The sequence below is a fragment of the Salvelinus sp. IW2-2015 genome, linkage group LG15 (assembly GCF_002910315.2).
Source record: "Salvelinus sp. IW2-2015 linkage group LG15, ASM291031v2, whole genome shotgun sequence".
Taxonomy (NCBI): domain Eukaryota; kingdom Metazoa; phylum Chordata; class Actinopteri; order Salmoniformes; family Salmonidae; genus Salvelinus; species Salvelinus sp. IW2-2015.
This window is the reverse complement of record NC_036855.1, coordinates 59,685,232-59,708,541: the sequence shown is the minus strand read 5'-3', so window position 1 is coordinate 59,708,541 and position 23,310 is coordinate 59,685,232. Positions and strand designations below refer to the sequence as shown.

Genomic DNA, 23,310 nt, shown 5'->3' with positions numbered 1-23,310 from the left:
GAGGAGGGGTGGTGAGAGGGGGGTTTGAGTTTATCACTCTTTTTAGCCTACTACTCCGAAACTTGCCGATGGTTAGGGGGGAAAAGGGTCAATATCCACATATATTACAGGGAATCAGATTCCACTTCTCCAGACAACAAGCTCTAAGGTCTGACTACAAGCGGAATAGAGGAGAACACAGTGGTTTTGTGGCTGTCTCTGGTTGTCTCCATGCTCCCCTGCTTTCTCTTCTTGTCTGCTCACAGCACTGTTTTCTTTAATTATATGGACTGGGATTTTGTTCAATTTCACACTTGCGCCACACTGCAGCAATTGTTTCCTGATAAGGGATAATGTTTCAACTAACATTAAATAATATGTATATTGTGTGTGTCTATCTGTCTGTGTGCGTTGTGGTCGTGTCGCGTGTTGTGTGTTTTCGCGGTGTGTGTGTTCGCGTGTGTGTCGCGCGTGTGTGTGTGTGGTGTTTCGGGCCCGTGTGTGTGTGTGTGTGTGTTTGTGTGGCTGTTGTGCAGCTCAGCAGGAGCAGGCCTTGAGAGGAGGTGCAGAGGCTGCAGAAGGAGGTGAGCTGTCTCCAGGGCAGCCTGCGTTAGAGGAGGAGGACATGGAGGCACAACTACAGACACCTGGCCAGCTACAGCAGGAGAGGGATCAGCCTGCTCACACAGGTCAGCTATACACACACCACACACCACACATCGACCACACCGCAGAACGACGCACGCACACGACACACGCACCACACTTCAACACTGCAATCATTGTTTACAGTAGCTACTGAAATGATGATCTTTAGAATGATGGGCTTTATTATATAGCTGCATAAACTATACAATATGTAATACCACACCATAATCTATATAAACTTATACATATGTATCACTACAATAACCCACCATAATCTATATAAACTATACAATATGTATACACACCATAATCTACAACACTTGGCACTCACACGTTTCTACACCACCTCAGGGCATGTACAGTATGCATTCACACATATCTGCAGTTGAAGTCGGAAGTTTTACATACACTTAGGTTGGAGTCATTAAAACTTGTTTTTCACCACTCACAAATTTCTTGTTAACCTCTACTTCATCACCCTCCCGGATCCGGGATCCTCCTCATCAAAAAAGCTGACTAGCATAGCCTAGCCTAACGGACAGGGATTTCATATATATAGATTTTCATGAAATCACAAGTCCAATACAGCCAAATGAAAGATAAAATCTTGTGAATCCAGCATCATTCCGATTTTTAAAATGTTTTACAGCGAAACACTATGTATTTCCTATTAGCTAACACAATAGCCAAACACACAACCGCATATTTTCACCATGTTTCCACGCATAGGTAGGCTTTCACAAAACCGACAAATAGAGATAAAATTTAATCACTAACCTTGAACACTTCATCAGATGACAGTCTTATAACATGTTATACAATACATTTAATGTTTTGTTCGAAAATGTGCATATTTGAGGTATAAATCATAGTTTTACATTGCAGCACCATCAAAAATAGCACCAAAGCAGACAGAATAATTACAGAGAGCAACGTGAATACATAAATACTCATCATAAAACATTTATGAAAATAATGGTGTACAGCAAATGAAAGATAAACATCTTGTGAATCCAGCCAATATTTCTCCGATTTTTTAAGTGTTTTACAGCGGAAACACAATATAGAATTATATTAGCTTACGCCAATAGCCAAACACCAAAAGCATTTATTCACCGCAAAGGTAGCTTTCGAAAAAAACCAGCAATAGATATAAATGTTATCCCTAACCTCTTGGACAAACTTCATCAGATGACAGTCTTATAACATCATGTTGATACAATACATTTATGTTTTGGTTTGAAAATGTGCATATTTAGAGCTGCCAAATCGTGGTTATACATTGTGAATACGTAGCAACATTTCCCCCAGAATGTCCGGAGATATTTTGGACACTCACCTAATCTGACCAAAGAACTCATCATAAACTTTACATAAAAATACTTGTGTATGGCAAATGAAAAGATACACTGGTTCTTAATGCAACGCTGTGTTGATTTTTTAAAATAACTTTACCACAACAATACAGCTTGGGTTATTGTGAGACAGCGCTCACCAACACGGCGGAGAACTAGGCATCAACATATTACACAGAAATACGAAATAACATCATTAAATGTTTTCTTACTTTTGCTGAGGCTTCCATCAGAATGTTGTACAAGGAGTCCTATTTCCATAATATATCGTTGTTTGGTTTTAGAATGTCCGTTTCTTCGTCGAATTAGCAACCTTGGCTAGCATTGTGGCGCGAACATTCCCATCCTCTCTTGGCGCAAAGAAACGGAAAATTCCAAAAGTCCCATTAAACGTTGAATAAACTGATAAAACTCGTTGAAAAAACTACTTAATGATGTTTTTAATCATATGTATCAAATAAAACAGAGCCGGAGATATTCGCCGTGTTATACGAACGCTTTTCAGAAGACAATGTCCGAGCTTTCCCCCGCCCCCGTCGAAGACAAAGAAAATACCGGACCTGTCCACTCAAAAGCTCTTATTCGGCCTTCAGATCAAGCTAGAACACCAATTCACCTTCCACTGGCCTTGTTGACATCTAGTGGAAGGCGTATGAAGTGCATACATATCGATAAATAAAAAGCCAGTTTGAATAGGCAGGCCTGAAACAGAGTCTCGTTTTCAGATTTCTCACTTCTGTATGGAAGTTAGCTGCCAAATGAGTTTCTGTTTTTACTCACAGATATATTTCAACAGTTTTTAGAACTTCAGAGTGTTTTTCTATCCAATAGTATAATAATATGCATATTGTATGATCTAGAACAGAGTACGAGGCCGTTTAAATTGGGGCACGATTTTTTTCCAAAGTGAAAACAGCGCCCCCCCTATTGACAAGAAGTTTTAACAAACTATAGTTTTGGCAAGTCGGTTAGGACATCTACTTTGTTCTGACAAAAGTAATTTTCCAACAATTGTTTACAGACAGATTATTCACTTTATAATTCACTGTATCACAATTCCATTGGGTCAGAAGTTTACATACACTAAGTTGACTGTGCCATTAAACAGCTTGGGAAATTCCAGTAAAAATGATGTCATGGCTTTAGAAGCTTCTGATAGGCTAATTGACATCATTTGAGGCAATTGGAGGTGTACCTGTGGATGTATTTCAAGGACTACCTTCAACCTCAGTGCCTCTTTGCTTGACATCATGGGAAAATCAAAGAAATCAGCCAAGACATCAGATTTTTTTTTGTAGACTTCCACAAGTCTGGTTCATCCTTGGGAGCAATTTCCAAACACCAGAAGGTACCACGTTCACCTGTACAAACATGTACGCAAGTATAAAACCATGGGACCTACCGCAGCCATCATATACCGCTCAGGAAGGAGACGCATTCTGTCTCCTAGAGATGAACGTACTTTGGTGCGATAGTGCAAATCAATCCCAGAACAACAGCAAAGGACCTTGTGAAGATGCTGGAGAAAACAGGTACACAAGTATCTATATCCACAGTAAAACGAGTCCTATATCGACATAACTGAAAGGCCGCTCAGCAAGGAAGAAGCCACTGCTCTAAAACCGCCATAAAAAAGTCAGACTACAGTTTGCAACTACACATGGGACAAAGATCGTACTTTTTGGAGAATGTCCTCTGTTCTGATGAAACAAAAAATAGAACTGTTTGGCCGTAATGACCATCGTTTATGTTTTGAGTAAATAGGGGGAGGCTTGCAAGCCGAAGAACACCAACCCAACCGTGAAGCCGGGGGTGGCAGCATCATGTTGTGGGGGTGCTTTGCTGCAGGAGGGAACTCCACAAAATAGATGGCATCAATGAGGAAGGAAGATTATGTGGATATATTGAAGCAACATCTCAAGACATCAGTCAGGAAGTTAAAGCTTGGTCGCAAATGGGTCTTCCAAATGGACAATGACCCCAAGCATACTTCCAAAGTTGTGGAAAAATGGCTTAAGCACAACAAAGTCAAGGTATTGGATTGGGCATCACAAGCCCTGCCTCAATCCTTCTGACTTAACTGTACATACAGTATCTCTAACCCTCTCATCCCTTTTATTACAGCATGTCTAACCCTCTCATCCCTTCTATCCACAGCATGTCTAACCCTCTCATGCCTCCCTATCACCATGCCATGTCTAACCCTCTCATCCCTCCAATATCACAGCATGTCTAACCTCTCATCCTCCTATCACAACATGTCTAACCTCTCTCATCCCTCCTATCACAGCATGTCCTAACCCTCTCATCCTCTATTACCAAGCATGTCTAACCTTCATCCTCCTATCCACAGCAATGTCTACCCTCTCATCCATCTATTACAGCATGTCTAGACCTCTCATCCCCTCCATCACAGCATGTCTAACCCTCTCATCCATCCTATTAACACGCATTCTAACTCTCTCATCCCCCATATAGGGTTGTAAAATTCTGGTAACTTTACCAAAACTTCCAGGTTCTAAAGAAATGCCGTTTGTAGAGTTGCAAGCTCTATGTAATCATAGCGTGCTAGGAATACGGGACCAAATACTAAACTTTTGACTACTTTAATGCACATATTATTTGTCCCAGTTATTTTGGTCCCCTAAAATGGAGGGATTATATACAAAAACTACTGTACTGTAATTTCTAAAACAGTTCACCCGATATGGATGGAAATCCATAAGTGCTGGAGTACAAAGCCAAAACAACTAAAAATGTCACTGTCCCAGTACTTATGGAGGTCACTGTATACACAGACTATGAGAAATGACCCATGGTGTGGCTGTGTGCAGTAATGTGTGCTGTTGAGGAGAAGCAGCAGAGACAAAGGAGTGGGCAGTCAGCGATCCCTCTCTCTTTCTCTCCACGCCATCAACAAACACACAGCACAGCACACAGCCGTGGAATTCCAATTAGTATCATTTAATTAGAAGTGGGCAGCCTCTTGGCACAGTTCCTTCATTTATTTGAATCTTGTTTATGCACCTTGATTGTTTCACAATATAGATTTATTTTAATTAGCTAAGATTGATTAAATTGCATTGATTCTGTATCCTTATTCAAATGAAATCCCCATTCCTCCTCCTCCCCCCTGCTGTGTTATTTGTCATAATTAATGGTACAGTCTGGGACTAGGGCTGGGGGTTGTAATAGTGACAGCTTTGACCATTTTGTAATCAAGGCAAGGTTTATCGTTATTTATTGCCTGTGCTGTCACGTTGTGACGTGAAAGGCGTTTTTTGAGTTTGTGGACYTGTGTGATCGATTAAGTTTGGTGACAGAGCTCCTGCTGCATGTCTGCCTGCCGTTCTGTTCTGCCTCGGTCACAAGATAAGATAGTCAGACTGTTCTTTTGTCTTTAGCGAAGAGTTCAGCCTCTGTCCACTCTACAGACAGACAGACAGCCCCTGAAAGCACTGACCTTGGGCGGGGGGCCCAGTGTATCAGTGTGTGTGTGTGTGTGTCGAAGCGGCTACAGACGCCATGGTTAACACCAACGCCTCCTTCCCAACCGAGCTCTTTTAATGTTGATTGATGACTCCGTTTATCTTCTGCATAACAACCCTCCACCCCCACCTCCCCCACTGTCCATTTTCCCAGCTCCCGCTACCTTCCACACACACCCAGTAAGAAAATTATATTAGAAACAAAATTAGATTTGAAATGTTATGTCTGACAAGCGACTTGATGAAAGGGTTTCATTGCAGGGCCTGATCCATGGAAGTGTTATGCTAATAATACTGCTAGCCAAGCGATCTAGTTGGAAATTAATCAGTGGTTGAGCTGCGAGAGAGAGAGAGGGTGAGGGAGAGGGAGAGAGGCTGCTCTATAAACACCCTTCCCTCACCTCCTCTCTCTCYCTCTCTCTAGCTATGAATCTCATCAAAAATAGCCATGGGGTGTTGTCTGTGTGATGAGGTTGGGAGAGAAATAGGGAGTTAGAAAATTACACTGCAGCTTAGCACTGATTGATGCAGTAATGTATGCAGCAGGCCAGGCAGGCAGGCAGGCAGGCAGGCAAGGCTGTGTTGCATGGATAGTCTCTCACTCTCACTGCCCCCCCATCAGTCCCCCTCCCTATATCGGTCCTACCATTATATTTATTTATCCTCTTCATCTGTCCTCTTTTGTCTGCATGTATCTTTTACCTCCATATTTGTGTGTACACGGTTTGTGATGTCAGACTGCCTCAGTCCATCCTCTCACTTCCTCCCTCCCTCCCTTCCTGGGAGACATCAATGGAGTCTCTAATGGAGTCATTATCACATTTAACTCATTTAAAAGAACACAATTAGCGCTGGGTCTTAATGATGTTTGTAAGTTAAATGCAAACTAATGTTTCTCTCTTCCTCTCTCTCTCACTCCTGGCTTAGAAGTCAGTAAGAACGAAGGAGTAGATGAATCACAGAAGTGTTTTGTGGGTGTGGGTGCGTGCCAGCCATGTTACAAGTCTGGGATTTATTATTTTTACCCTGAGAGCCATCTGTTACACTGCTCCTTATTTTTGTAATGCATCATCAGCCAGGGGAAAACTAATATTATCCCATCTGGGATATTGTACTCTGGAGTGTAGTAATGTAATGTAGAGCTGGTGTCATTAAAGTGCCTCGGTGGAGCTGCAGGGAGAGGAAGGAAGGCTGAAGGAGTGTACTGGATCATATCTGTCTGTTCTGTCTGTGTTCCCTACACCCCTCATATGTGTGTATACACACACACACACATATGCACACATACACGTACACACACATATACACACATACACATACATACAAACATACATATACACATATACACACACACATACAATACACACACTTACAAACACACACACACACACACACATTCATACAAACAAACACACACACATAACAAACCATACACGCACGGACACACACACACACACACACACACACACACACACACACACACACACACACACACACAAACAACATACACAAACACACACATTCTCTCTACACAATCCCTCACTGACACTCCCTTCTGTCTCCAGCGGAGACAACCAGCAGGGGGCAGTGTGTGTCTGCGGCGGGGAGCTGCAAGCGGTGGCAGGTGGAGGCCCGGGCTCAGCAGGAGAGCAGTGAGGAGGTGTCGGGCCTGAGGGCTGAGCTACAGGAGACCCGGGCAGGCTGCAGCAGTGTAGAGGAACCATGAAGCACCTCCGCTCTGACCTGGACACGCCCAGAGACAGACCAGACAGCAGAGGGAGGAGTGGGTGGGTGGGTGGGGGGAGTGAGAGGAGTACAGTACACAGAAAGACAGGAACATGGATTTCTCTCACTTAATAAGCAGTAAAGTACCCTCAGTACTGTTCCTGTTGCGGATTATGTAGCCATTATACAGGCATATTGAAGTAGACCTACAGTGTTCTGAGAATTTTTGTGTCCCTGGCCAGGCATTCTGATAGGGAGACGCGTCTGCGGGGCAGGAGGCAGAGTTGTCCTGGCTGAGGGCTGTGCTGCAGGAGCTGAGAGCAGAGCAGCGGACACAGAGACAGAGCTGCAGCCCTGACCCAGTCCCTGGAGCTGTACAGGGTCAGTACCAGGCCTGCCTCACCAAGATCTCCAGCAGGACAGCACTCTACAGGCCCAGGACGAGGACCTGAAGGAAACCAGGGCTCAGGTCAGCTCCCACGTCATTCCTCCACTTGCAGGAAACTAAGAGCTGATACTGGAGCTTTTTTCTAGTATTTCAGAGGTTCTGTTTGCTAGAAGGTTCTATTCTGCTAGAGGTTCTAACTGCTAGAGTTCTATCTGCTAGAGGTTCTATCTGCTAGAGGTTCTGTCTGCTAGAGTTTCCTGTCTGCTAGAGGTTCCTGTCTGCTAGAGGTTCCTGTCTGCTAGAGGTTTCCTGTGCTGAGTTCCTGTCTGCTAGAGGTTCTGTCTGCTAGAGTTCCTGTCTGCTAGAGGTTCCTGTCTGCTGAGTTCTGTCCCTGCTAGAAGGTTCCTGTTGTAGCAGGGTCCTGTCTGCTAGAGGCTGTGGAGTTGTTCTGTATACATCACTAGGCCTGATTGATGAGTGTTAATAGCATGCCTTTTTTATGATAGTGTGTTTGTGTGCCTGCCTGCGTGTCCCTGTGTGTCTGTGTCCCAGGTGGTGGAGCGGTACGAGATGTGCTGCGTCTGTGTGCCAGGCGGTGGTGTTGCAGGGGGGAGCTGAAGCCACAGTGCCCAGCTGGAGAGCGGGGATGACGCCCTGAGTGCCTGAGCCAGCACCTCCGAGACACCCAGAGAGAACCTGGAGGTCGGCAGCCGCAAACACAGCCCAGGAGTGTGAGATGGTCATACAGCAACACTGAAGACAGAACCGCCGCACTTGAGACCGACAGGTTGGGACAGTCGTCAGTCGACCAGTTAGGTCAGTCAAGTCGTCAGGCCGATCCTCATCCACAGGATGTAGCCTTGCCATGACCAGACTCGTCCCAGACAAACCCAGTCCCCCTTGCTGATACTCCTCTTTCCACTAAAACATTGAACCATACTAGTCCACTCAGTGGTTTCCCCCTACAGTCAGGCCCCTCAATCCTGCTCATACCCCTTGCTACCTGGAACAGTGCCAGTCCATGGCGGCTAAGTCAAGCCAGTCAAGTTAGTACAGCATTAGCTGATACCCAATGGTCCTCTCCAGGTGAGTGAAGTACATAGCGGTCAGTTGTCGCGCCACAACCTCTGTAGGTAAGGCTCCATCTCTGCTGCTGATCTGTAAACGGGGTGGAGTCAGACAGGGTAGAACACACTGGAAGTCGGAGGCCTGGGACCTCTGGAAGTGTTTTCACTGATTCTTATTGATCGGCATCATGGCCCCCATACAGGAGGAAACACAATGAGAAAACACAGGCAGTGTGAGCTCCCTGGACAGCACAAGAGCACAGCCGTTAATGGCTGGCAGAGGAAGCAGAGAGGAGGGGAAGACTTGGATTAACATGGGCAGAGCAGTGGAGAGGAAGGATTGATGTTTGGACTTGTTTGGGTGTGTGTGGTTGTGTGCATGCACGTGTGTTGTGAGACACGGGGTGGTTGACAGCTCCATGCACGGAAAAGCAAAGTGGAAAATCATGCTGGGGATGCGATATGTGCTGAAATAATAGCGGCCGTGCCCAGTGGAGCTCAGCGTTTATGTGGTGGTGGAGGTGGCTGGAGATGCAGTTTGGGCCATTTACCTCCTTCTGTGAGCCCACAATGGAGGCGCCGTTCCCATCACCTCCAGCTTTTTACCCCCACACCCCCCACCACCTGGGTCCCTAACAAAACCCCTCACACAGCAGAGCTCCATTGTAACACAGAGGCTCTCAATCACACACACACAGTATTGATCTCTCTCATCCTCAGCTGGGTCCTTAGAGCACACAGCGCGACCCACCACCCGCTCGTTCAGACTTTTAAGTGATCACTTCCTGCCAAGCTATTTTTCACACCAGTTTCTTTCCCAAGTTTACATTGTTGTCTGGAAACTGGGGTGTGTGTATGTCTGTGTGAGAGAGGGGGTAGAGAGAGAGAGAGTCATTTCATTTAATGAGCCGATCGCTCTGAGTCTGCTGTGAGACATCAATACAACTAGCTGATTTCACCACTCTCACTCCATCTTCATCCTGCCTGTTATGGCCCCTGGCTTTATGAACACTACAGACACGCTGCAGTGAAGGCTGTCTGGAAAACATAGACAACAAATAACAACAGTGGGTAATGAGAGGAACACCGTATTCAGATAGATATATTATCCTCATAAACTTAGAGGCCATTTGGGAGTTTTATAAGTGCAGCAGCACAAAAGTAATCCTGACAAACCACTGACACCCGATAGGACATTTTGTGTGTGTGTGTGTGTGTGTGTGTGTGTGTGTGTGTGTGTGTGTGTGGTGTGTGTGTGTGCTGTGTTGTGTGTGTGTGTGTGTGTGTGTGTTGTGTTTTGTGTGTGTTGTGGGTGGGGTGTGTGTACTCAGACAGACCACTCATCTGTGAGAAGCAGAATGTGCTCCAGTCACGAGCCATCAGGCCCAGCGCAGACGGGGGAGACTGAGGGAAACGTTCTGTTTGCCTGTCTCTGTTTCATTGTGTGAATTCACCCAGCACCTCAGCCCAAACTTGGTTCTCATAGTGACCCGCGGCCTGCCTCACCCACAGTCAGACAGGAGGACCCATGCAGTCTGCTTCAACCATAGTCTCACAGAGCTCCAGCCAGTCCCTTCTTGTCTTACCTCTCAACACTCAACTTCACAACACAGGAAGGAAATGGGAGGAGAGACCTACTAAAGTCAACAGTGTTTCTGTACCGGTACAGTTTTCTGTACCGGTCTGTCAACAGATATATCTGTGCGCTATGTTTGTTCCTGTGTGCTCTTCTCAGGTGGAGGAACAGGAGGAGAGTGTGGTGAAGAGCCAAGCTGATTTCTCTGTCTACAGAGCCACTCACATCCGCTCTGACTCAGACTACGACACGCAGCTGCTCGCCCGCATCCAGGAACTACAACAGGTACAGTAGGGGCAGAACCAGTCACCTCTTCATGCTGGAGTCCTGCTAACACAACCAGTCACTGTGGCCAGTGAATCACAGTGGCCAGAGAAAGTCATTGTCTTTAAAACTTCACTCATCAACTATAGTTAGAAGTTTGGTCCTACTGTATGTTCAGTAAGTTCACTGTAGTTCTGTGTATTCCAACCCTGGCTTTAAACTGACCCTAGACAGGAAGTCAGAGCAGCCATCGCCAGACAGAGCCGACCCACCCAACCAAGGTCCATAAGGCCACGGTGACTAATTGTTTGTTATGTCAGCATGCGTGTGCCGTTGCCTTTAATGGAGTGTAGTGGGGCGATCCATCAGGCTGTCAAGCAGGCCCAGTGTCGCTGGAGTGGCTGGCGTGTCAGAGGAGCGCCCGCGCTGCGCTGACGTGATTTACTGCCCTACTCCCAACGCACGCAGCCACCGCTCCCGCTCCACTCCGACTCACCCAGATTGATTACCCAGCCCGGCTGGCCCACGATGCCCGCCATCTTCTGGCAACCTTTTAGCTGCGTTTTATAGATGGTTAGAGCACCTCGTTTGACTATTTAACATCTGTAAGTGGCCATGAAATCTAGATTTGTCTTGACGGGTGTCAGCGTCAGGGGGTAGTGAAATCAGAGCCTGGTGACAACTCGTTATTTTAATGGTCTGAGATGAAGGGGAGATTGCAGGATCTTCCCTCCGCAACATGGCTGAATTATACTTTTTTTATTTTCACTTAATGTTTACGTACATATTTCACTCAAAGCTGTTGCCTTGTATTTTCTCCACCACGTTTGATAGGGTCTGAGAGCAGTGGGGAGATGGCTGACACACATACAACACACACTCTTCCGGAGGAAGAGTGACAGTGACATGTTGACCTGTCAGCTGCCTGCGCTCACACACACACACAACTTATCTTAGGTAAATATGTCATGGCAGCCACACAGTGCAGTTGGCTGGTTAATTGAATAGTTAAAACATCAGTAGGTCTGTGCAGATTGGATGTGAACCTGTCAGATAGGTGCTCCCCTAACACAGGACACTTCCTCCACACACTGATACTCATGCATCATGTGGAAATGCCAATTAGGGCAGGCGCTTCACTGAACGCGCTAGACAGGTGTGGAGATGTCCTGGGGGGTGGAGGAGGGCGAGGCATTGCTATGCTGGGTCTCAGGTGAGGATGTGGAAGCTTGGGCTTAGTCATGGTATGTGCTGAGGTGTGTGTGGTGTGTGTGTGTGTGTGTGTGTGTGTGTGTGTGTGTGTGTGTGGTGTGTGTGTGTGGGTGTTGTGTGTGTGTGTTGTGTGTGTGTGTGTGTGTGTGTGTGTGTGTGTGTGTCTAGGCATTCTCCCAGACCGTGGAGCAGTGTGCCCAGGGTAGCCAGGACCTCAGTGTGTGCCAGTCGGAGGTTCGTCAGCTGAGAGAGGAGGTGTCCAGACTCACCCAGCTCAAGGACAACACTGTGGCAGGTGTGGAGGGCATGACACAACTCAACCAATAACTTTGTGTTTATGATAGAATACATAAAGGGTTTATTTTTTACTGCATAGTGTGGGTGTATTTGTGTGTGCCTGCTTGTGTGTGTGTGCATCCATGTGTGTGTGTGCTGCAGAGGTGCTGCGGCTGCAAGAGGCTGGGAGGCAGGCTGGAGGAGGTGAGAGCTCAAGAGCAGAGGGCTGCCAGGCTGGAGCAGGACCTGCAGGCCGCCCACAGATAGTGTGCCAAGAGACAGCAGGTACACACTGCGGCACGATGCCAGGCCAGGCCCCATCACCTCCAACATGCCTGGAGGATAGGATAGAAAGACCTTACATACACCTACTCACTCAGAACTTCAGGAAGTGTAAAACACGCACACACACACATAAATAGAACTCTCTGGATAAGAGGATACACACACAGGAGTATACACTACCGTTCAAAAGTTTGGGGTCACTTAGAAATGTCCTTGTTTTTGAAAGAAAAGCTGCTTTTTTGTCCATTAAAATAACATCAGAAAAACAGTGTAGTCCTGGTTAATGTTGTAAATGACTATTGTAGCTGGAAACGGCTGATTTTAATGGAATATCTACATAGGCGTACAGAGGCCCATTATCAGCAACCATCACTCCTGTGTTCCAATGGCACGCTGTGTTCGCTAATCCAAGTTTTTCATTTTAAAAGGCTAATTGATCATTAGGAAACCTTTTTGCAGTTATTAGACTGGCCAATAAAAATAAAAGATTAAGATGGGCCAAAGAACACAGACACCTGGCATATGGCTTTTTCTTGGCAACTCTGTCTAGAAAGCCAGCATTCCGGGGTCGCCTCTTCACTGTTGATGTTGAGACTGKTTTTTCTAAGTGGCCCCAAAATTTTTAACGGTAGTGTATGTTCACACACACACTCACACTTTGACTGAGCCTTCCCTCTTTTCCCTCCCAGGCAGTGCAGAAGCGGGATAACCTCCTGAGGCGTTCGAAGGCTGACCTGCTGGAGGCCCGGGAGACTCTGAGGAGTCGGGCTGTGGAGGTGGAGCGGCAGGCGGCTGCAGCCATGGGCCTGGAGGCTGACGTCCAGAGGGCCAGGAGGTAAGGACAGCAGAGAGAGGCAGAGTGTGGCTCTCTCAGGACCCAGCTGATGACCCTCAGGGAGGAACTAAAGGAGGCCCAGGGATGCTGCAGGGACACGGGTAGGAGGATTACACAGTCCTGGGGGGTGGGCTGGGAGACTGGTGTCTATAAAGCTGGACTCGTGTGTAGTCAGGTACCTTTGTAGCTCTCTCTCTCTCCCTATTTCTCTGTCTTGCTCTGTCTGTCTGTTTGTCTCTCTCTCTCTCCTTCCCCCTTCCTTGATGGAGAAGAGGTTCTAAAAACAGTTAAAAGCAGTARAGGCATGAGGAAGAAGGAATGAGAGTGATGCTGATGGAAGGAGGGAAGGGGAGAAAGAGGAGAGTGACATGGTTGTAGTGGCAGCAGCAGCAGTGCAGCCTCTAGGGCTGACTTTAATGAGCAGTCTGAGACATTCACCTGTTTACGTCCTGCCTGCCCCAGAAGCCTCAGCAGCTAGCCAGCAATGAAACAGCCCATCAATTCACAGCCTGGGGCCTTTTGTCTGACACACACACTCACTCACACTCACACATGCATACTAACGTATGCATATGCACTCAGAGGGACCATCAAAATAAGAAACAACGGAACATGCATGAATGCAGAAGGAGGGCAAATCAACACACAAGATAACAGATAAGATATGTAATATAATAGCATTGTTGATAGTAAATGATCAAAATATGTTATGTGTCTATGTTTGTGTCTGTGTCTCAGCACAGGAGCTGGCTCGTCAGGAGGAGAAGGTGTTGCTGGTGGAGGGGGGGCAGCATCGGGCACAGGAACACCTGGCAGAGCGGGTGGCAGAGGTGGTAAGGGCAGAGCAGGCCCAGAGAAAGCTACAGGCAGAGCTACGCACCTTAAAGGAGAGACTCCGCACCMCAGAACATGAGCTGCAGGGCTACAGGTACTCTACAGGGCTTTGGGTTCCCTAAAGCACTCTGACTGTCTGTCTCTATCTGACTCCAAGTAGAGGTCTGCGCATGACTGATTTATTCATGCCATTCCCACCCGCACCCACAAGCTTTTCATACCGCACCTATTCGCTCCCGCTGGCTTTCTGTCCGACTCCCACCCGCTCCCGCAAGAACTGGTCCCGAACCCGACCGCGGTCCCGCAATGTTATTTTAGGCGTATGTGATGCAGCTAGCTTGCTAGCCATGGTCCTAGCAATTTTGTGCTCTATAGTCAATATCAGAATGTCCAAAAATAACCTAAGAAATAGGTTAAATTACCAGAGATTCTCACATTCTCCATTATGTTAGGCTATCWRTATTACTGGGCTATATCAGCCAATAGGTTAGAMGTWGTTTGAAGAGAGCAGAGTTGGAGAGAGAGCGGACACTTGCACTTTCTCTTGAGCTACGTTTAATAGCCTACCTTTTAGGAGCGGGACGATTTTCAGACTGACAAAATAATATGGGTGATTCATATGTATTACTAGGCAGTGTAGTAAACTATAGCCTAATTATATTTATGAAGCTAATTTCCTTGGAAAGAGAACTGCCCCGTGCTTCTCCACCTATGCATAGGCTACAGCCTACTCTATTAAATTGAGACCAAACGCGCACCTGATCTCACACGCCCAACTAGGAAAGGTATGGCTACTGAACTTGAAGCAGCAAGAATGATGACAGCTGACACTTGCACTTTCTCTTGAGCTACGTTTTGCATATAGGATATAGCTATACCTTTTAGGAGCGGTACGATTTGTAGGCAGATACAAATAAACGAGTAATCAATATTTATTGAAAAGGAAAAAGGCAGAATGCTCACCATGGTATTTGCGCGTTGTGCCTTTTCCTTTTCAATTGATGATCACATTTTTGGATTGCACCTTGACTCACGATGGTTGAGCTCCCTCCGCTTCTTGCCATTATTATCAATATTTATGTACAGACGCTTGTAGTAAACTACAGCCTAATCATATTTAAGTGAATTTCCTTGGAAAGATTTGGCCGCAGGATGAAAAATGCAGAACCGTGACTCAATGATCTCTGTCGGGACCTGCAGCCCTCCACCGCCAAGCACACAGCATGACTTCATGTCGTGAACCCTGTCTTTAACCCCAATCCTTCACATTTCACTGAGCCATTAGTTCAACAGTGACTTGAGTATTTGCTGATTGCCATGAGTCTGTAAGACTGTCTTATTCCCATTTAGATCCAAACTGAACCTTTTGGCAAGTAAGGCCACAGTGTCTTTATGACTCAGACAAGCCTCTCAAACAATCACTCTAAATAATGCCTGTGAAAAAAATGTGATCAAATGAAAATCTGATGTTAAATGTGTTTAAAAACCAACTGTGCCTCACACACACTCTCAATCTTGTCTGTATCTTAGTGGCTGAGAGAAAGAGAGAAAAGTGTTTTGGCTTTGTGACCCTTGGCACGCTGCCTACCCCGCTCTCCCCCTCCTCCCCCCCTGTCCATCTGGGCTGTGTGTGCGCCGGCCGCTCGATAGGCGGATCATTCCAGGTCGGGGCCCTCTTGTGAAATCAGATGTTTAACTGGCCAGGAGAAGAGGGATGGGAGCGTCTTAACCAGCACCTTGCCAAAGGTCTCCTGTTCAGTCAGCCGTCCCTCCGCTTGGAGTGCGCCCACTGCCTGCCAATAGGCATTAGGGAGGATTTAGTAATTAAGTGATAGGCTGAGGACTAAATTGGGTGTTTGTGGGCTGGCGAGCCACCCAGACGTCCCCACAACCATGCAGATAGGGGATTCTAATTGCCAGGGATATTGATCAGCCTGGAGAGGGGGGGATGCAGGGGATTCACGAGCCATCGATTTGCTGTTACTGCGGCCGCCTTGTCAATGGGAGAGGGAGGTGAGCACTGAGAAGGCTCTGGGCCCCCCCCCCTCCACACACACACACACTCTCTCAAACACTCACTCACTTCTGGAAGGGCTTTACCCCTCAACCCCCGCCCACCTCCTCCATATCTCTCGTTCTCCCTTTTTCTTAGACTGTAAAGGTGTTGCTTATCGGATGGGTATTGGCAGAGAGGAGCGGCAGCTCCTTGGTAGAACATGTCCCTAGGGAACGCCACCTTCACACTCTGCTCTACGTACAGTATAAGTTTCTCCTTCACACTCTGCTCTACGTACAGTATAAGTTTCTCCTTCACACTCTGCCTTCTACGTAAAGATTAGAAGTTTCTCCATTCACACCGCTAGCCTTCTACGTACAGTAGAAGTTTCTCCTTCACACTCTGCTCTATGTACAGTAGAAGTTTCTCCTTCACACTCTGTTGGTGTGTCCCTCGTTCCCCTCCCTAACGCGTGGTATGTCCCTCCCTGGGCAGGCGAGGGCTTTGACACTTGGCTGTGGTCTGAGTTAATGTCTCAGGGAGAGAGGGCGCGAACTGGGCTTGGAATTTGATTAGCTGCTTCACCTGGCGGTAAACAGGCCATGGCCACCCCTCACACACACAGCTCTGATCCCATCACTCACGCCCCGGCGCCCCATCAGCCCAACGCTTGCCCCACTACACCATGCCACACCGCAAAGCACCGCACAGACAGAATTAGTGCAACGTCCTCTCATTAAATGTTCATGCTTGCCTGCTCAGATTAAATCTGACAGACACAAACACACACACGCATTACTCTCAAATGAGCACGTTTTTCGCATTACATCACAAGATAAATGAAATTCCCTTTGATTTTGAAAATGTGAACAAGAGTGAAAACAAAGTTTACAGCATGTGGGGGGTAGCGTTGGCAGAGAGAGGTATCAAACATGCCAGTTTGAAAGTAGTGGTTGTTTAAAGACTGGGAGCCCCTGACTGACGGTGTGTCTGGCTGTGTGTGTGTATCAGGACCCAGGTGGAGAGTCTGAAGGAGGCAGGGGAGAGCAGGCAGGCCCAACTCAGTGCTTAGCAGAAGGCCAACACACACCAGCAGAGGGCTCAGCAGCTGGAGGCAGAGCTGACCAACCCCAAGGACACACTCAGGACTCTACAGCAGCAGGTAAGACCTAACATTAACACGTACAGCAAACCAACCAACAAGTTCCAACAAACAGTGTCCTGAAACGACAACACCTCCTCTACCCTGAGTCATTTAGGGCCTGTTACACTAGAGCAGGTATTCCCAAACTGGGGTATGTGCAATGTGGTCCTCCCCCCCCCCCCAAAAGAAACTGTCCATTTTTATTTTCCATTGGGGCTATACATTTGGGTGAGTTTTTCTCTTGACTGAATAGCCTCGTTTCACTGCCAAAAATACAATTAAACCATCTAGTGTTCAGCAAAATAACAACACAATGTCAAATACAGGTAGCCTAGTCAAATAATTAAACATCCAATCACATTAACCGTTACTCTCTCGTGGGAATTCCCCTAACGGTCCGTAGCTGCTGCTCATGTGTTGGTATCTGTACTGATGGCGCAATAGCCATGACAGGGAGACATAGTGGAGTGGTAACGCCCGTGCAAGCAGTTGCTCCCGACGCCACTTGGGTACACTGCAGCATCCACAGAGAGGCTCTTGCTGCCAAGGGAATGCCTGACAGCTTGAAAGACGTTTTGGACACTACACTGAAAATGGTTAACTTTATTAAAGCAAGACCCCTGAACTCTCGTGTATTTTCTGCACTATGCAATGATATGGGCAGCAACCATGCAATGCTTTTACAACATCCAGAAGTGCGCTGGTTATCAAGGGGCAAAGTATTGACAAGTGTTTTTGAACTGAGAGACGAGCTTAAAGTTTTCTTTATTGACCATCATTTTCACGTCTCTGACCGCTTGCATGATGACGAGTTTCTCAGACGACTGGCATATCTGGGTGATGTTTTTTCTCGCCTGAATGATCTGAATCTAGGATTACAGGAACTCTCCGCAACTATATTCAATGTGCGGGACAAAACTGAGGCTATGATTAAGAAGTTGGAGCTCTTCTCTGTCTGCATTAACAAGGACAACACACAGGTCTTTCTATCATTGTATGATTTTTTTGTGTGCAAATGAACTCAAGCTTGCGGATAATGTCAAATGTGATATAGCAAAGCACCTGAGTGAGTTGGGTGCGCAATTACGCAGGTACTTTCCCAAAACGGGTGACACAAACAACTGGATTCGTTATCCCTTTCATGCCCTGCCTCCAGTCCACTTACTGATATCTGAACAAGAGAGCCTCATCGAAATTGCGACAAGCGGTTCTGTGAAAATTGTATTTAATCAGAAGCCACTGCCAGATTTCTGGATTGGGCTGCGCTCAGAGTATCCTGCCTTGGCAAATCGCGCTGTTAAGACACTGATGCCCTTTGCAACCACGTACCTATGTGAGAGAGCCCTCACTAGCATGAAAACCAAATACAGGCACAGACTGTGTGTGGAAAATGATTTAAGACTGAGACTCCAATACAACCCAACATTGCAGAGTTATGTGCATCCTTTCAAGCACACCCTTCTCATTAACCTGTGGTGAGTTATTCACAATTTTCGATGAACAAATAAGGTTTTATATGTAAGATGGTTAAATAAAGAGCTAAATTATTGATTATTATTATATTATTATTTGTGCTCTGGTCCTATAAGAGCTCTTTGTCACATCCCACGAGTCGGGTTGTGACAAACTCACACTCGTTCTTATGTTTAATAAATATATTGTATAGTGTGTGTGTAGCAGGCTTAAATTGATGGCAAAAAACAACATTTGAGAGTGAGCTGACCCTGGTGCTAGAGGGGGTACACAGCTGGAGGTTGAATGTTTGAAGGGGTACGGGACTATAAAAAGTTTTGGAGCCACTGCACTAGAGGAACACTCTTTTAACCCCACTTCGATACCAAAGTGAATTAGTCGTATCAGGTTAGGAGACTGATGTTAAGGTTAGGAAAATGGTTAGGTTTAGGGAAAATGCTCTCCTAACCTGCCATGAAAATCACTTTGTATCGAAGTGTTAATAATTTTATACAAATAAATTATTATTTTTTAAATGTACCCCCTTTTTCTCCCCAATTTTTTATCTTGTCTCATCGCTGCAACTCCACAACGGGCTCGGGAGGTGAAGGTCGAGTCATGCGTCTTCCGAAACATGACCCGCCAAACCGCGCTTCCTAACACCCGCCCGCTTAACCCGGAAGCTAGCTGCACCAATGTGTCGGAGGAAACACTGTTCACCTGACGACCCGAGGTTAGCCTGCAGGCGCCCGGCCTGCCACAAGGAGTCGCTAGAGCGCGTTGAGCCAAGTTAAGCTCCCCTGGCCAAACCCTCCCCTAACCCGGACGTCGCTGGGCCAATTGTGTGCCGCCCTATGGGACTACCGATCACGGCCAGTTGTGATACAGCCGTTAGACCGCTGCGCCCCTCGGGAGGCCCTTATTCCATTTTTTTAAAGGAACTCAGTCTGGCTTTACGCTTACTCTCGGAAGTTGTAATAGTAGAATGCACAAGGTGCAATTTTGAAATTGGGTAGTGCATCATCAGTTCCTCTTGTCATCTTAGTCATTGCATATCTTACAGCTATTTATAACTTGTCAGAAATGTCCAGATCAACTAGCCCATGTCAGCTAACATTTTTTTATTTTGTTTTTTTAGCCGATATATATTGTTGTAATTTTTTGGTCACTCAAATATGGCATGAATACACATTAGAYATGGCAAAATGTATAGAATTGCAAGAAAATATGCTTTAAAACTGCAAAATGGTCTTTACACCCCATTACAAAATGTGTAGAATTGAATGAAATAAGCTTTATGTCACACCCTGATCTGTTTCACCTGTCCTCGTTATTGTCTCCACCCCCTCCAGGTGTYGCTTGTTTTCCCCAGTGTATTTATACCWGTGTTTCCTGTCTCTCTGTGCCAGTGTATTTATCCCTGTGTTTCCTGTCTCTCTGTGCCAGTTTGTCTTGTATGTCCAAGCCTACCAGCGGTTTCCCAGTTTCCTGCTTTGCCTTTTTCACCTTTTGCTAGTCCTCCGGGATCTGACCCTTACTTGTTTTCTGGACTCCATTGCCCACCTGCTTGACCATTCTGCCTGCCCTGACCTCGAGCCTGCCTGCCCTTCGGTACCTCCTGAACTCTGAACTGGTTTTTGACCTTTTGCCTGTCCACGACCCATTCTCTTGCCTAATCCCTTTGGATTTATTAAACATCTTAAACTCCAACCATCTGCCTCTTGTTTCTGCATCTGGGTCTCGCCTTGTGTCATGATACTTTACACCTGCAAAGTTCTCTCCACCAACAAGAGGGGTGTGAACCGTTTGTCATGAACAGTGCCTGTGCCCATAGAAATAGACGTGGCGGGGGCGCGGGATGTTCCCCAATGCTGGAAGGGGGGCCCCCCGAGTGAAAACRTTTGGGGAACCCCTGTGCTAAATGACTAAAATGTAAATGTAGCCTAACCTTAGAATATTGCCTGTAAACGTGTGGTCGGTTGGTTGGCTGTGTGACTGTGGTTGTCTCTCTGTGTTCCAGCTGCAGGAGCAGGCTGATGCCAGCCGGGCACTGCGGGCAGAGCTGTCCCAGGAGCAGACCAGGCTGCAGGAGAGGAACCAGGGGGCCAGGGAGAGAGAGGCCCAGCTGGAGTCAGAGAGAAACCAGCTCAGAACCAACCTGGAAGCAGCTCACAGCCAGGTAGAGTCAAACACTATAATTAATCAATAAGGCACCTCKGGGGTTTGTGGWWTATGGCCAATATACCACGGCTAAGGGCTGTTCTTATGCACGGCGCAACGCAGAATGCCTGGATACAGCCCTTAGCCGTGGTATATTGGCCATAAACCACAAACCCCAGAGGTGCCTTATTGCTATTATAAACTGGTTACCAATGTAATTAAATGTTTTGCTATACCCGTGTTATACGGTCTGATATACCACTGCTGTCAAWCAATCTCCATTCAGGCTTGAACCAACCAGTTTATAATAATGTAAATACAACTAGCACTCAACTAGACATGTGCAGTCAACAACTCAGCACTCAACCAGGTGCTTTCACACACATACTAATGTATCCAAAAGCTAGTGCTCAACTAGAAATATGCAGTCATTAAATTCACACATATTGCAAATGCATGTCACACTCACACAACAAATGTTCATCATAATGTAGTGTTTGTCTGTTGATTTATGACTAAAGGCAATATCCCAACACAAATAATTTAGTGTCAGTGAACGTCATGAATTAAACCTGTGCTTGCTGACAGTTAAAAGTTTCAAGAGGCATACATGTTGTTTTTCCATTCATCAGGAGAGCGTCTTCTCCTCACATAGTGTCTGACTGAAGCCTGGCTACACTCATCTACAATCCACTCAGATTCCCCCTCCAGCCATGCTCGCAAATTGAATTCGTTTCCGTCTCTGAATTTGTGTTTCAAAAATAGTAATTATTTTTTAACCCCAAAGGAAGCAAGAGAAATGAGTCAGATCTGCACACGTCATGAATTTAGTGAAATAATAGTTTTCCACCAGCCAAAGGGATACAAGCCTGAAGCGCGGCAATTTACCAACTGTTCAGCTGCTAGGAAATTTAATTGAAGCACATAATTCATATCTTTAGAAAGTTAAATCAATCTGATCAAAAAGTTTCTCACTCAATTACGGCCTGAAATTAATCTCCTTAATCCCAATTTAAAATCTGTCATGCATATAAGTGCAGATCTCTCATCTATCTGCCCATCCATGTTACTTAATCGTGGAACAGAGAGCTAAGATGGCGCTGCGATTGTCAGATTTAGTCCCATCTATCTTTGAGCCTGATATACACACAGTGGCACACACACCTGATGGGAGCTCTGATAGGGGTTTCTCCTGTCTGTCCTACAGCTGAAGGAGCGGGAGAGGACTGTGGGGTGCCTGCAGGAGCGTGTGGTAGAGCTGCAGAGCACCACCCAGAGGCTGCAGGAGGAACAGACAGCCTGCCAGGCTCAGCTGCAGCAGTGCAGGAGGGAGCTGGAGAGCAGGGAGGGCCAGAGCCAGAGCCACAGCCAAGAGGTCACAGTCACATACTGTCCATATGAGTGTATTTTGTGTGTAGTTTGGGGCCCATGTTCCATGTGTGTGTTCTCCTCTCCAGATGAGTGTCCTTCAGGAGACAGTGTCCAGGCTGAGGGAGTGTGTAGAGGAGGCCCAGGCCAACAGCAGGCAGGGGACCAGGGACACAGCAGCAGCACAACACAGCCTCAGAGAGCTGAGACTGGAGCTGGCCTCCACCCAGGCTTCCCATAGAGAGAGCATGGAGCTGGTAGGTGCCCTGCTTACACACTGGTACTCTGTCAGGCATGTATTGAAAATACTGACGTTAAAACAATGACATCAACTCTCAACTTGTTTTAGGGTAATGACTGTGAGGAAATAATGTGTAGTGGGACTAACAATGTATATTTTGTGTGGATGTTTGTTTTGTGGTGTGCGGCTGTGTGTGTGGTGGTACTGGTCAGATGGCTGAGCAGAGTGGTGAGGCTGCAGGTCTACGTAGTGAGCTGTCCCGCCTGCAGCAGAGGAGCTCCCAGCTGTCAGAGGAGAGAGGGGGCCAGGAGGAGAGGACCAGGCAGCTGGCTGCAGAGCTCCACAGACTACGCACTGCCAGCAGACAGTCACTGGACGAGGTGAGAGAGAAGGATCTACACATCAACATTTCCATTCATCCTCATGGCAATTAACCAATAACCATCCATTTCATTGTCAATATCCAATAACCACTGATCTGGTTCTAGATCTTACACTGTCAACAGCCAACCATTAGGTCATGAACCAGATAACCTCACATTAAATCCTAGACTGTTACAGCCTGTATCCAACCATTAGGTCATGAATCAGATAACCTCACATTAAATCCTAGACTGTTACAGCCTGTATCCAACCATTAGGTCATGAACCAGATAACCTCACATTAAATCCTAGACTGTTACAGCCTGTAGCCAACCACTACACCATCACATGATTAGAAGTGTGATGGTTCAATCTTTCAACCTTATGTGTTGTATAATAGGAAAGGGGGTTATCTAGTGTAATATACACCCAGGGCTGGAAATGAACACTACACCCTTATAATGCCTGGTCATTAGTGTGGAGCACACAGCCCCTGTGAAGTAGAGACTTAACCTCCACAGGTCGCGTTGTACACTAATTGACCACTACAGGAGAGAGCAGGTTCTGTTGTAGAGAAAAGAGGTGTGACTTGTAGCAGGGCCCTTTCTGTGTGTCCGGGGCTGTATTCCTAAAGCTGATTGGATAATGAGACCT

The 23,310-nt window shown here is 46.5% G+C and overlaps 1 protein-coding gene and 1 long non-coding RNA gene across 2 annotated transcripts in view; both read left to right on the top strand.

The window, feature by feature from the left end:
* The first annotated feature begins 7,045 nt into the window (after positions 1–7,045).
* On the top strand, positions 7,046–8,232 carry LOC139028902 (uncharacterized). The gene is made up of 3 exons (XR_011481121.1): positions 7,046–7,253; positions 7,438–7,664; positions 8,136–8,232. It is a non-coding gene; the product is annotated as an uncharacterized lncRNA (long non-coding RNA).
* A 12,150-nt stretch (positions 8,233–20,382) lies between these two features.
* LOC111974918 (polyamine-modulated factor 1-binding protein 1) overlaps positions 20,383–23,310 on the top strand; it is an 18,540-nt gene continuing 15,612 nt past the window's right edge. Inside the window, exons 1-5 of the mRNA XM_070447388.1 lie at positions 20,383–20,415; positions 20,545–20,703; positions 21,892–22,059; positions 22,142–22,309; positions 22,506–22,673. Of these exons, the coding sequence (XP_070303489.1) occupies positions 20,383–20,415; positions 20,545–20,703; positions 21,892–22,059; positions 22,142–22,309; positions 22,506–22,673 (696 nt within the window). The remainder of the gene's footprint in view (positions 20,416–20,544; positions 20,704–21,891; positions 22,060–22,141; positions 22,310–22,505; positions 22,674–23,310) is intronic.